This window comes from Nilaparvata lugens, chromosome 13 (genome assembly GCF_014356525.2).
Source record: "Nilaparvata lugens isolate BPH chromosome 13, ASM1435652v1, whole genome shotgun sequence".
NCBI lineage: Eukaryota > Metazoa > Arthropoda > Insecta > Hemiptera > Delphacidae > Nilaparvata > Nilaparvata lugens.
The window spans coordinates 21,230,933-21,245,301 of record NC_052516.1 but is presented as its reverse complement, the minus strand read 5'-3'; the positions used below and the strand labels follow the sequence as shown (position 1 = coordinate 21,245,301).

At 31.9% G+C, this 14,369-nt stretch overlaps 1 protein-coding gene across 1 annotated transcript in view; it reads left to right on the top strand.

The window, feature by feature from the left end:
• Positions 1–2,262: 2,262 nt before the first annotated feature.
• The window catches only part of LOC111048647, a 30,754-nt gene continuing 18,647 nt past the window's right edge, over positions 2,263–14,369 (top strand). Inside the window, exons 1-4 of the mRNA XM_039440388.1 lie at positions 2,263–2,492; positions 7,600–7,692; positions 10,328–10,475; positions 13,185–13,318. Of these exons, the coding sequence (XP_039296322.1) occupies positions 2,426–2,492; positions 7,600–7,692; positions 10,328–10,475; positions 13,185–13,318 (442 nt within the window). The 5' untranslated portion in view covers positions 2,263–2,425. The remainder of the gene's footprint in view (positions 2,493–7,599; positions 7,693–10,327; positions 10,476–13,184; positions 13,319–14,369) is intronic.

The following is a 14,369-nucleotide window of genomic DNA, read 5'->3' as shown; positions in this document are numbered from 1 at the left end:
CTCCTCCTCCTCCTCCTCCTACTCCTCCTCTCCTCCTCCTCCTCCTCCTCCTCCTTCTCCTATTGTAACATATATGAATAAAAAACTCTAATCTAATCCAATCATCCTCCTGCTCCTCCACCCCCTCCTTTATCTACTTCTCTTCCTCATCCACCTAATTTATCTTCATTTTCTTCAACCTCTTTATCGTTTTCTTCTCCTTCATTTCCATATTCTATTTTTGCGAAATAGATAGCCAGAGGTTGGCAACAACTTGTTATTGATTTATTCTGTTGTTCATTTACATAATGCTATGTTACAGGTAGGTATGACCGCTGTAAAAATATTCATCAATGCCATACAGATGTTTGAACGTCAGAACTTTATTGGATTTTAATTGGTGATAAAGAAGTATGGAGTTGCAAATGAGATGCAAGATAGGAAGAATAAAAGGTAGGAGAGGAAGATGACGTTAAGAAGAAAATGGGAGAATGGGAAGAAGAAAGAAGAGATGGCAGGAGAAGGAAGAACTCTGAAAAATATGAAGATTCTTGGAAGAAGAAGAAGAGAAGAAGAAGAAGAAGAAGAAGAAGAAGAAGAAGAAGAAGAGAAGAAGAAGAAGAAGAAGAAGAAGAAGAAGAAGAAAAAGAAGAAGAAGAAGAAGAAGAAGAAGAAGAAGAAGAAGAAGAAGAAGAAGAAGAAGAAGAAGAAGAACAAGAACAAGAAGAAGAAGAAGAAGAAATTATACCTGCAGTGCGTGGGGTGGGTTTCGATGCAGACTGCGTCATTGAAATTCTCGGGGAGGAGGGGTTCTCAAAAAAATCTTGGGGGATTCTAAGAAAGAGGTCGGAAGTATATCACATGACGTCTGAGTCTGGGTGCTGAATTTGAGGGGTGCGTCATTGGTCTTGTGGGGAGGGGGGATAGTTCGAATGATAGTAATAAAAATAAATGCATGAAAGAAAATTAAGATGAAGAATCAGGAATAAGATGGAGATAGTAAATAAGAAAATAAATTATCTTCTATGATAAATTAATACTTTCTAATAAACTAGAAATCTTCTATGATAAAATTATAACTCATATGCCGTCAAAAAGAAGGGTGATGGGAGAAAAGAATAGATGAACATAAGAATAAGAATGATGAGTGTGAGGAAGGAGGAGGATGATGATGTTGAGGAGGAGTTGATAAGGAGAGGGAAGAGAATGAAGAGGTCGAGAAGAAGAAGAAGAAAAAAAGAAGAGGAAGAAGAAGACGAAAAAGGAGTAGGAGGGGAAGATGTGGAGTATGGGGGAAGTGAGGGAGGAGACGATGGAGAGAAGGGAGAAGTAATGGAAGAAGGGAGCTCAAAATACTATTCAAAATGATTGTAAAAGTCTCATAAAAAAGTTTTAAATTTCAAATACATGACTCTAAATTCAAATTATTTAGAACCTTCATGTTCGAAGAACTCATGACTATTAAATTGAATCGGAGTAAGAGAGAGGAAATAGTAGGAACTGAGATGAAACAGCAAGAGCTGATAATCAGTAAAAGAAAAATAAGAAGATCTTATGTCAGTGATTTTCACTTCAAATTTTCACAAAATTTCATTTCGTATTGTATGTTAATTCTATATTTTTGTTTATCTTGCTTTGTAATTATTCTGATTTTTATGAATGTGTGTGAAGTGGATTTGAATTCAAAGAAGAAAATTGATAAAAATGCAGTAAGAAAAAGGGTGGCAAATCCACAATTGAAAATCATTATTATCAAAATTATTGATAGATGTGAAATGAGAAGAAATACAATTACATACTTGAGCGGAATGGGAAGAAAAATGGCGGAAAATGTAGAGGAAGACGATGAAAGCAGATGAAAGTTGATAGACAAATAATTAGAAGGGAGAGAGAATAGATACAAGAGCAATACAGTAAGATAAATTTAAGAAATATAATTATTGTTATTGATTGTTTTTTTATTGTATGTAAAGGATTATTTTTATATATCCCTCAAATAGCTTACAGCTAGAGGGATACTATCGCACTATTGTAATACTCAAATAAATAAAATAAAGGGTAGAAAAAAACTAATGATGAATATTGATGGATGAGATTAGAAACAAGAAGACAACGAAATAAGTACGTGAGAGAAAACGAAAGAAAAATGGTAGAAAATTATCAGGAAGGCAAACGAGATGAAAATTAATAGACGAAGAATAAGAAGAAAACCAAATGGGCCAAGAAAAACAGGAAGAAGAAGGAGGAGAATAACTTGTTTCTTTGTGACGCAGGGGTCGGAATCAAATGCTTGCAGATTGTTTGAAACACTCTTGAAGGAGTCACTTCTCACTTCAGTTTCAATCCGAGACTCAGAGTGGTCTGACGTCGACGTCCTCCTCTCTAAATATTTGTTCTTATTATAAATTTTGTTTACCATTCATTCGTATTTGATTGGGCTAGCAGAATGTGTCAGCTAAGAGGTTTACTAGTTCTTCTTGCTTTGGTTGGAGTGGCTGTCTCACTCAAGTTGCGTAAGTATCGTTCACTTATCGTGCAAGATCAATGTTCATGTTTAAAGAACTAGAAACTTTGCTTGAATATAAAAGCTAAACTTTATATTAATTTTTGAAATCCAATAGAGCATCAATAGGAACCCTTTTGGGCATAAGCTTGCTGGGCCATTTCAAAAGTTATAACTCTACAATATCAAATGAATAAATAATTTGGAAATCAAAAATCAGTTCCTATTTTCCTCTAGCAAGAAAAATGAAGTGAATGTACACTATAGACATTTAAATAAAAATTAGAAATCCAAGTATCCTTTTAAAATTGTTCAATCACGACATGTTTCGGCTATATAATGCCATTATCAAACAAATAATTTCCACTAATTATAGTGAAATAATTAATATTTGAAACATGACGTGATTGAACAATTTTAAAAGGGTACTATTCTTGGATTTCTAATTTTTATTTATTTTTAAGAGTAGCCCTAAAGAAAAAAATACATTCTCCTACAATTAGAGTAAGATACAGTATTTGAAAAAATGATTTGAATTTATATATCTCTGAGGCCCGGATGCAAAAAAAACTATATAATTTCAATCATGATTGAATTCCGCGAGAACCAATCAGAGAAGGTTTTTTTTTGAAAAGAATGCATTGATCGAAATTAAAATTTAACAGACTTTTGAGCGATTGGGTGTGAGACCCTGTACTACTGTACATGCCTATGATATGAAATATACTATTCCAAATAGTTTTTTCTCAAATAGTCCGAGCTACCCCCTTCTTTTGAGTAATTTTGAAAAGGCGAAGGTTATTTTGAAAATACGGTTGGGTCCGGTATCAATTTACACTGGATTCCCACATATCAGTGGCATATTGGAAGTGACCGCTATACAGTGAAAATATGATTCCCATGATTTCTAATAGGATAATATTTCTAATAGATAATTCTTACTCGCGCGGTTGTGCTGAGTGGGAATAGTCCAATCAGAAATCATGGGAATTATATTTTCACTGTGCCGGTCACTTTCACTGTCACTGATTTGTGGGAATCCGGCTTAATTCGAACTATTGACGTTCTACTGAAATAATAGTTACAAAACAATAATGTATTAAATTTTACAATAGAAATAGATTACAATAGATATTGAGATGGAAGGGAGAAAAAATTTGGAAGATGATTAATATGTTTTTCCAATATTAAAGCAAAGCAATTGAGTTATATATTAGGCTATAATATTGTACTGTACAAGTTTATATTGTAATAAGGTAAAGCTGCTTTTCAATCAATTTCTGCTCGGTTGGCCAGGAAGAAATAACATTAGTGCTTATGGGATTATTCACGCATTGGAGAATAAAAATGAGTGGACAGAGAAACAATTTTATTCTCTTTCTGCCCAACAGAGCAGAGCTTCATTGAAAAGCAGAGCTTCATTGAAAAACAGAACTTCCGAGACAATAGGCTACTAACTTATACTCACGAATGAAAACTTTAGATGTGAAGTTATATACCGAAAATGGAAAATGTTCCCTACAATCCAAGTTATAAGAAAATCACTAGAGTTTCCATACTTGATGATTATTTTAATTGAGACAAGAACATTCCATTGATACTATGACTAATCACTAATTAGCAGTAACACTTATGTGACTATAGAGGTTAATGAAATAATTAGATTCAAGTTCATGAAACATGTTGAGTTCAAGTTCATGATACATGTTGAGTTCTAGTTCATGATACATGTTGAGTTCAAGTTCATGATACATGTTGAGTTCAAGTTCATGATACATGTTGAGTTCTAGTTCATGACACATCATGAGTTCAAGTTCATGATACATCATGAGTTCAAGTTCAAGTTCATGATACATGTTGAGTTCAAGTTCAGCTCTAGTGAGTTGGGTTCTAGCTCAAGTTGAAAATTCTCGTTATATAATTTCTGGAATTCTCTTATGTAATAACTTTATAATGAATAGATAGATGATCTTGACCTCCCTTCACATTTTTTTGATTTATTAATTCACAAAAATCAATCATGTTCATCTGTATAGAGAGAGAGGATTGCCACAACAAAAATAATGCTCATTTTAATTTGGAATTCGATGGTTTTCTCCTTATTTTCTAGAAAAGAAAACCCAAAAACTATTTCCTTGACGTAATAGTCTAGTCACCAGGTACTTTTTGCTGGAAAAAAGCTCCGAACACGCTGATTTTTCTGTGCAATAGTTCTAGAGTATTGGACATCCTGAATACAAAAAGTTGACCTTCTAGCCCTGGAGCTTTTTGCAGGATGCCCAAAAAACCACGGATTTTCGGCTCCTTTTCCAGTTCATTGAGATTTCAGGCTAATCGAGCCATCGGACACAAAAAATAATTATTTCCTTTTTCTTAGATAATACATTTTTGAATGAAATGGAATAACTCGGAGCTCTCTATCTCAATTAAGTGCTGAGATACAATTTTTCAAAAATGAGTCGAATTTTTGGAAAAACATAAAAATGGTGGAAATTCCGTTTTTAATCAACTATTAAAATTCATGATTCAGAAATCCTCCGGGTGTAATTTTGTGCTCTACAACCTGAGACTAGGTAGATCGTTCCATTTCAGAGAGATTTCCAGGTACACCTGTTAACAAAGTTCCTTATTGTGTTTCGAAAAACACCCGAGTTTTAGCTTCAACACCCATCATTAACTTCATATCCTCTTATTGAGAATTCGCACAATAATAAAGGTCTATGAGATCATTTTCTAATTGTAATAGAATTTGACTCAACACGAGCTTTATTCGACATTAAATATGTGTCTTAGTAACAGAGATAACAGATTATAAATATTACAGCTGTTTTATCATCACACTAACATACTCACCCGTTGAATTTGAACTTCTTTCAATATTTTCTAGTGGAGGGGCACGCATAAGGACACCTCAAGGATAAAAATTTCAAAAATCAATGATCGGATCTCCTCATACTACAGCTCATTCTTCTCGGCTCCTCCTGGCAGTTCGAAATCACCTATCATAAGTCAAATTAGGAAAAAAATGGGAAATTTATCCTCGACTGTACTTGGACCTACATTTTCATACCCATCAAAATGGCTAATTTCCATATTCAAAGCTGCTTATTTCAAAAACCCATCATGATGAAAATTTTACTTGGTCTTAAATTGTAAAACAGAATCTTCAATTTCATTTCATGAAAATAATTCATGAAAAAAACATATTTGGAAAGTTCTATTCGCTCGTTTCAAAAATCATGAAAATGGAGATGTTTTTCTCATTTTCACGGTCTCACGGTATTTCACAAAAAAAGATTGATTTACGATAACCATGCGTAATCGAAAAATCGTAATTGTCCAATATTTCCCTACTAATATGAGCCCAGTCAACAGGGACAAAAAATTGGATTTTGCGCAACTAATTAAGGGAAAGCTGAATATTCGCAGGATGTTAGTATTCATAGTACATGGCATGCAATCATAAAATACTCATCTTCCCCCGCTTACTTTCCCCCTGGACCCCCCCGAAGTTTGAAACAGCAATTGTTGCCTAAAAAAAGTGTATCTCGGTACCAAATTGAGGTATCGAGCTGACTTTGATCTCATCGTTTCAAGGATGAATAGAATTACAATTGATGACATAAACATTTTATCTTATATCTATTGTTCAGGAAGTTATTCCCATACAAAGCCAGAAAATAAGAAACTTTTCACCTCATAATTTTATATTTTGTCGAATAAAGTTTACGTACCTATCCATTCTTCGAAGAAAAATGTTAGATATAAACGTTATAGCTAGTTTTAAGACCTTCAAAATGGTGTATCACAAGTCATATGTTATTGATGTCCTATAATCTTAATTCTCCAGTTTATGTTATTGATGTCCTATAATCTTAATTCTCCAGTTTATGTTATTGATGTCCTATAATCTTAATTTTCCAGTTTATGTTATTGATGTCCTATAATCTTAATTCTCCAGTTATCTGCACAATGTACGTTTTTCTGCGCTAAATGCCCATTTAAATAATACTACCACTAACAGGTGGATACATAAAAACCAACTGGTCAAATTCAAGGCAATTTGCTATCGGATGTACCTGGAAATCTATTTGAGATAGAACGGACCACCTGGTCTCAGGTTGTAGATCACAAATAATTACGCACAAAGGTATTTTGATCATAAATTTAAATTGTGGAAATTGGAAGATAGTTGATTAAAAACTGAATTTCCTCCAAATTTCAGTTTTCCGAAAATTTGACTCATTTTTGAAAAATTGTAACTCAGCACTCTGTGAAGATAGTGAATTCCGATATATTTTATTTCATTATTCAAAAAAGGTAGCAGTGAATTTTTTTGTCCGATGACTCGATTTGGCGTTAATCTCAAAGAACTGGAAAAGGAGCCGAAAATCGGTGGTTTTCGGGGCACTCTGTAAAAAGCTCCAGGGCTAGGTCAACTTTTTCTATCTTATTGGTCGTTCAATACTCCAGATACATTGCACGAAAAATTAAGCGAGTTAGGAATTGATTCCCAAACCGCCCTTTTTCACTACCAGGTGACTACACTATAAGGAAATCCCAATAATTATTTTCTCCATTCACTGTGTAATTTACAAACATGTAAAAGGTCGAGATAACTGAAATATCCATAGATTGGCATATTCTAAATATATGATTTTTCATACTTATCAGAGGATAAATTATGGAACTGAATTGAATATTCATTAATACAGATGAATGATGCGAAAATAATAACAAAATGATTTGTTAATTATTGCGGGCCGATTGAAGAGGTGAAATAGAATAGGATTGATATGAATTGATAGAATAAAACTAGTTATTGATTAAAATAGACTTCTTCAAAAACATTTATTTTTTAATTGTGTAGGTTGTAGATTGTGAATCTATAGTTTCATCTTTCATTATTGTTTTTCTACTGGAATAAAAAAAAGAAGATCTATTTTTTGTCCTTCATTCACAATTATTGAAGAGTTATGTGGGGAAAAAATTCGGAAATTCTAATTTTATCCTGTATTCATAATTAAAGAGTTGATAAAGATATGATAATAATAATGATATATGTTGATTATTTGAAGTAATTCAAGATAGTTTCTAATTATTGTTTTTTCATGTAGCTTCATACATATCTCCATGCAAAAGGAATGACCCCAAGCTAGATGAGTGTATTGTGGAGCATGGACAAGCTGTTCTTGAGAGATTCAGCCAAGGTGAGTTCAAAAATACTTCTACGTTAAATAAAAAATCCATATTTGAAGAAGAAAAGTCTAAGAAATTTGCTGAGAGATACTTTAATTAGGTTACCGTAATGCGATAGTGAGATTGAGGCTAGGCACACACATCAGTTAGTCAAGACAAGACACCACAGATTCTTCAAATCAACCCACAGTATGCCAAGGTACGGCTTAGTGATGGAAGAGAGACAACTGTATCGTTGAAAAACCTTGCCCCTCGAGGAGAAGAGAGCATTCAAGAAGATAACTATAAAAATCAAGATGATACAAATGCAGGATCAAGCCTTAGTGATCACGCAGAGCCTGAGAACAATCAAGACAATCATCATGAAAATCAAGATGAAACAAATACAGGATTCCCCCTCAGTGATGAAGAAGAGCCTCCTGATGGCACCCTGCGAAGATCTTATAGAGAGCGCAAAATGCCTTCTTATTTGAAAGACTATTCATTGAATTCCTAAAGACGGGAAGAATGTGATGATATTGAATCATCATATGACTAGTGTTTTCTTCTAATGTTTCTGTTATCAGATGTTGAACTATTTATTCTAATTTTGAATCTGTTATGAATTCATTACTGATCAATAAAGCCTAGAATGCAGAGGTTTTTCATTACATAAAGGTATTGATAACTTTGAAAAATTGTTCATGGTTGAGGATGTTAGTAACATATTATGAGATACAGTAGTAAAACATTGATAGGATAATTTTCTATTATTATCTATAAACTTGAGTGTAAATAGGGAATGACATTGGGTAATACGGCAAGGCAGAACATCCAAAAGGATCTCTCTGCCGATAAAAGCCATATGAATAAATAACATAAAATAAATGTTTTATTCTTAGATATAGTTTTGCTATTCTCATTTTATTCTGTTCTTCTCAATTCTTGGTTTTTCTTTGACTTTTCATTGCAGTTAATTATATCCCGAGTTTGAAAGAATGTTTTGGTTAAATATAAATAATTTTCAATACCTTACCTTCTTAATGAATAGCAATAGGTACATTAATGTCGTATTTATAACTTTTCCAAAAATTGAACTGGTTTTGTTGATTTCTGTTGTATGCATTTTTAACAACACCATTGAGAATAGTTGACCTACATTTGAAAATAATCTGGATTTTGTAATTAAGTCTTAAATTTATGTGAAAGGATTAATATCTATCAGATATACTAGAACTTATAATGACGACTAACTTTTTTCTTTCGTTTGAGTGCAACTTGGCTGCAGTACAAATTGAAAATTGTTCCATTTTTGTACTGAATTTTTTCCAAGTTTTTCATAATCTAGCATGAATTTCTATGTGTTTTCCTCGTTCATAAGAAGATGAATAAATTTCTAAATGAGGAAATAAATAAATTTAATCAAGTTGAGTCAGTACTAATAATGAGTAGAAGATTATTATTACAAAAGTGAACGAATAGATAATGTCATAAAGGAGAGATAGCATAAGTAGCGTAGATATCCCATGTTTCAGGTCATTCATGTTTCAAATTTCAAGCCAATTTTTTGTTGACTCAAGCCTATTACTGTCGACTACTGTCTATTACTGTTTTGTTGGGGTGAGAGTGTGAGAGCAGCATCACATAGCTTCATGAAAAACAACTACGAAGACTTGAGTTAACAGTGAAATTTGAACATGTAGGCCCTATACCATGGGCACAGTATCTCCTTACGCTGTATTTTTATAGGATATAATAGAATAAAACAAATATGTTTTCCTCCACCTACTGTCAAAAGTACTTACTTTACTCCCTGAAACACGATACCAGAGTGTCACTTTTTCGCTCTCGGTACTAAAAAACAGAAAAACTCCCTATGGAGTAAAAGTGACTCCATTTAAATAACATGGGAAGCATCTCTATTTTAAAAACGTACATTTGGAATAGGTCAGAATGTCTAAGCTCAGATGAGGAAGCATATAGAGTAGTCATTAAACCAACTCAATTCAATACCTCAACCAGACATTTGATCGATATATAAAATTTATGTTTGTATGCTGAAATTATTATTACAAACTTCATATCACCATACTAAAAAAAATGTATATATTTTTTTTCTTTTATTCCATGTTATTCAAAATATCAGCCAACGAATATTACTTATTAACTAATCAAATTTTCAGAAACGGGAACTTCATTATGGCTGTAGTTTTGGCTGTCATTGTTGTTACAACTTTAGCCGACAGATAGTGCTGTCGGAGGAGAACTGTGATTATAAGCCAGCTGTTTCTGTTTACTTTTTAGATTATGTTGTAACACATTGTTTGGTCACATACGTTTTTAAAAATTATTTTATTAGCAGTTTTTATAAAAATGTAGGTGGAGGAAAAATGTTGTGTATATCACGAGTGAAAAATGTTTTTCCTCCCTCAAAAAAATTGTTGCCCTCGGCTTCGCCTCGGGCTTCAAACTTTTCCCTCAGGGAGAAAAAACAGCACTTTTCACTCTAGATATACAAATAACTATTTCTCTGCCTATACCATAGGATATCTTATTATGCTATCTTTTTTCTATGATAATTACTTGTATACTTAATATAAGTCATTAAAATATTATTAATATTATTAATATTATTCATTTATATATTATATAAATTAATAATTACAGGAGAGCCCAAGTATGGAATCCCAAGGATGGACCCGATGGACATCACTGAGCTCAAGGTACAACAAGGAAGTGCCCAAGTAGGCTTAGAACTAACACTGAAAAACATCAAAATGTACGGAATGAAGCATGCCAAGTTCCTCAGTTCAAAGTGAGTATTTCCTTAGATTTCTATGGTTTCTGCTGTAATTTTGCATTAATGTCAGCCCATCCTTTTTATTTCGTAATGAACATTTTGAAAAATCATTTATATACAATGTTAAACAGTTGAAACTCTTTAAGAACTTACAAAACTTGGGTAGGAACTATGTTTTCAAATGAACTTATTCTCGTAGGTGCTAACACAGATGAAAGAAATATAGTTTTCTTTACTCTATGGTGCTAAGTTCATTATATTATGAGTTCCTAATTCAAAAATATCTACTTCAATTCAAATCATATTACTTTAAAATTATCTACTTAGAAGTAATATTTATTTCAAGAGTTTAGACGTTTTTAAGTTTTGAATTATTGATGTTGCTTTCCATGACGTACGGTAACACTATATAATAACATTGTTGTAGTTCAGACACTGTGTTACTTGTAAATATTTGAGAAAATCTTAGAGAAATTACTTTTCCTCATCGCAACACCTCATCATGGATGAAGCTCCTCCTCAGGAGTGAAATGCATTCCTCAATACTCCAAGAAAAGTAGGTGTTTTTCAAATATTTACAAGTAACACAGTGTCTGAACTACAACAAAGTTTTAAATTATATTGATTAGAAATCAGAATTAATACTTCATTATGTGGATCTAGATCTTCATTGAATTTGAATTAACATGCTCTCTCTCTAATCTAAGATCATCTATGCTGGAACTTGGAAATTGACAATCATATACGATGTCTATAAAAAATTGATTATGCATATTATTTGAATTCAAAGGTAGACTAAAGCAGGAGAATCGTCTATCTATCCCTCGATTTCTATAAAAATTTGATTATGCACATTATTTAAATTCAAAGTTATCCCTCTGTTGAGTGATGATAAATTGCGTTTTAGTCGATAAGCTTGGAAATCAATTATATTGATAACAAGATCTTGTTAATAACAAGGAATTTTCTGTTAAAAGCACGAGCTATTAACCTTTGTCACGAGAAATTTTTGACGATTCAGTCAAGTTAATAGCTTTTTGTGAATAACTCGTATTATTAAATCCGGTGTAAACGCAGCTTTTCAGTCTTGAAGAAAATAAAACAAAACATACGGGGTACCAGATCTATATTATGTATTAAAATTGGAACAAAGTATTATGATTTTGTATTCATATTCCAGTGATTAGTGATGTAACATTTTGACTAATTGTAAATATTTGGATGGAATGAAGAATTTATCCTTGACATTCAGTTCTCTAGAGACTGTCATTCATCAAATGTCAGCAACCTGTCAACATAAATAAATTTGCTCCAATGTCAAAGACGTTGCATAGAATGATAATCTACTGCAACATTCATAGTAATAATAATTATTGGCTAGATAAACTAAATAAAGCCTTATAGGCTGTAAAATATAACCACAATAATTGATATATTGATATATAAGAGTAGGAAACTACGTTCTTTTAAAAATTGTTATAATGATTTTATGACGCATTTATATGTTGATACCTCTATTTACTTCAAGATCTACAAGTGAAAACAGGTTATGCACCTTAACAGCTTTTCTAGAACTATTACACTTTGAAATAAATAGATTCAAGAGGCGATTAACGTTTTTCTATCAAAAGTAATATAAAATATTTCAAGGTTGATTTCTCGCCTATATCTTGTAGGCTACTGTAGGCCTACCCTACATGGCAATGCTAATCTAAAGTATTATTGAATAAATTGATATTGATTAACTCAGTTATATGATAAATTTGATTAATTTATTGAGAATTCACCCAAGAAGGGAAAATTGTATAATATTCAACTCAATTTTGCAGAGTAAAAACTTTGCTTTGCTACTCTTGTGAATAGATGAATAAATAAAATACAGCATATATAATCGAATTAATAGCTTAATAATGTGCAAAACTAGCATGAATTGATTGTCATTCAAGAATGTGAGTGCGATAATTTTTCACATAGAATTTAATTTGAACCAATTAACTTATAATTCATACAAATTTATAAGAAATCAAACCAAATAGCGTTTTATTCATCATTGTATTTATACAATATAAATAGAGAAGTTAATCATGTATAAAAATATTGAATGTTTCTATTGTAGGCCTATGGGACTACTAAACATAATAATTATTCACAAGTATGTGATTTTTTATAATAAAAAGTTCAATTCAATAAATTGTTACAAATAATATACATTTTTGTTGACTGTTCATAATCACTATGCCAGGGGAACTAAGTGCTAAGTATAGTTTCTCAATGAGTTAGGCTCACCTTAAGTGTTTTCAAAATGTTGAACGTTTTTACTGTAGATAATTTATCCACTTATCCCCATTAAATGAACATAATAATTATCCACCTAAAATATTGATAAAACTTGCTCTCTCAAACAAGATATTCAGAAAAATTATCCACAAAAATGTTATTCTAATTCGGAATTTGAACGAGCAATTCAATAAATTGTATATCTGATGTAAGTTTATAATAATCTCAGAGAAGTTATACAGTATTATCGTTTGTCAGTGAGGATTATATCACTAATATATAATATATTTGAACATTTTTACAGTAAGCAACATTTCATTAATTTATTGAATTTAATATATAAATCAGTACAAGTGAGTGTAAATTACTATTGAACATTCATTGAATAGCACTAATATTGAAAGTAATAACTAAACCTTACTACTATGTGAATGTTCATGCTTACAGGACTAACTTAGCCAAGCGAAATGCAGTTTGGAAATTCGCACATGAGCGTGTGGAAATGATTGGAGACTACTCAGTCAACGGGAAAATCTTGGTGCTGCCCATCAAGGGAGAAGGAAAATGCAACATTACCATAAGTGAGGAAAATAATTTTGATTTTGGTTATTGCACAGTATGGTAGCCTACTAGTGCAGTAGATGAATAAGTTCTAAATAAGATAAATGAGAATATGATTATTATTTAACGAAAATCCTAAATAAATGCTGCAAATCACCCCGAAGACCTCTGCTACTGCAGACATTGACAACAGGGTTAACAGCTAGATGGAAATTCGATGAGAACTACTATCCAAAAATTAGTTGCCAGCCCGGGAATCGAACCCGGTAACTCCCAATTGCTAGTCAGGAATGCTTGCCCTTACACCAAACTGACAATCTCTGGATAGCAGCGCTCATTTTATACGAAGCTACAGCGGCCAACCAGTTACAGATGGAATTAAATAGAGAATGTATTTATTCAAATGCTAATTAATATATAATTATTATTTAACGAAAATCCTAAATAAATGCTGCATTGTCAGTTTGGTGTAAGGGCAAGCATTCCTGACTAGCAATTGACAACTTGGCTAAGTTGTCAATGTCTGCAGTAGCAGAGGTCTTCGGGGTGATTTGCAGCATTTATTTAGGATTTTCGTTAAATAATAATTATATATTAATTAGCATTTGAATAAATGCATTCTCTATTTAATTCCATCTATAATGAAAATTATGTTGTATGATCATTTTTGGTCTTAAAATTTTATTGTAAAATAATGAAATAAAAACACAAATATATTGTGTTTTCATCATGGAACGGCTCTACAACATTGTATTGTAAAATAGTGAAGTAAACAAATTCTCATTTGTGATATTTCATCTGAATGTGGGAAAGGAATAGCTTGCCTTATCCTTTAATCATTTTAATGATCTGTAATATTATTACAGATAAAAATAAAAAGTACCGTGAATAGTTTGAATATAAGAAGGTGGGTCAGTCAAACGGCACTACTTTAGTTATTAGAAAAAATTACAATAACATAATTTTCAAGTAATATATTCCAACAAATCGTAAGAACATGAATGGAGATTTTATTTCTATACAGAAAAATGGTTACTTTTTAAATATTACTCCAGTAAGGAGGCGATCATA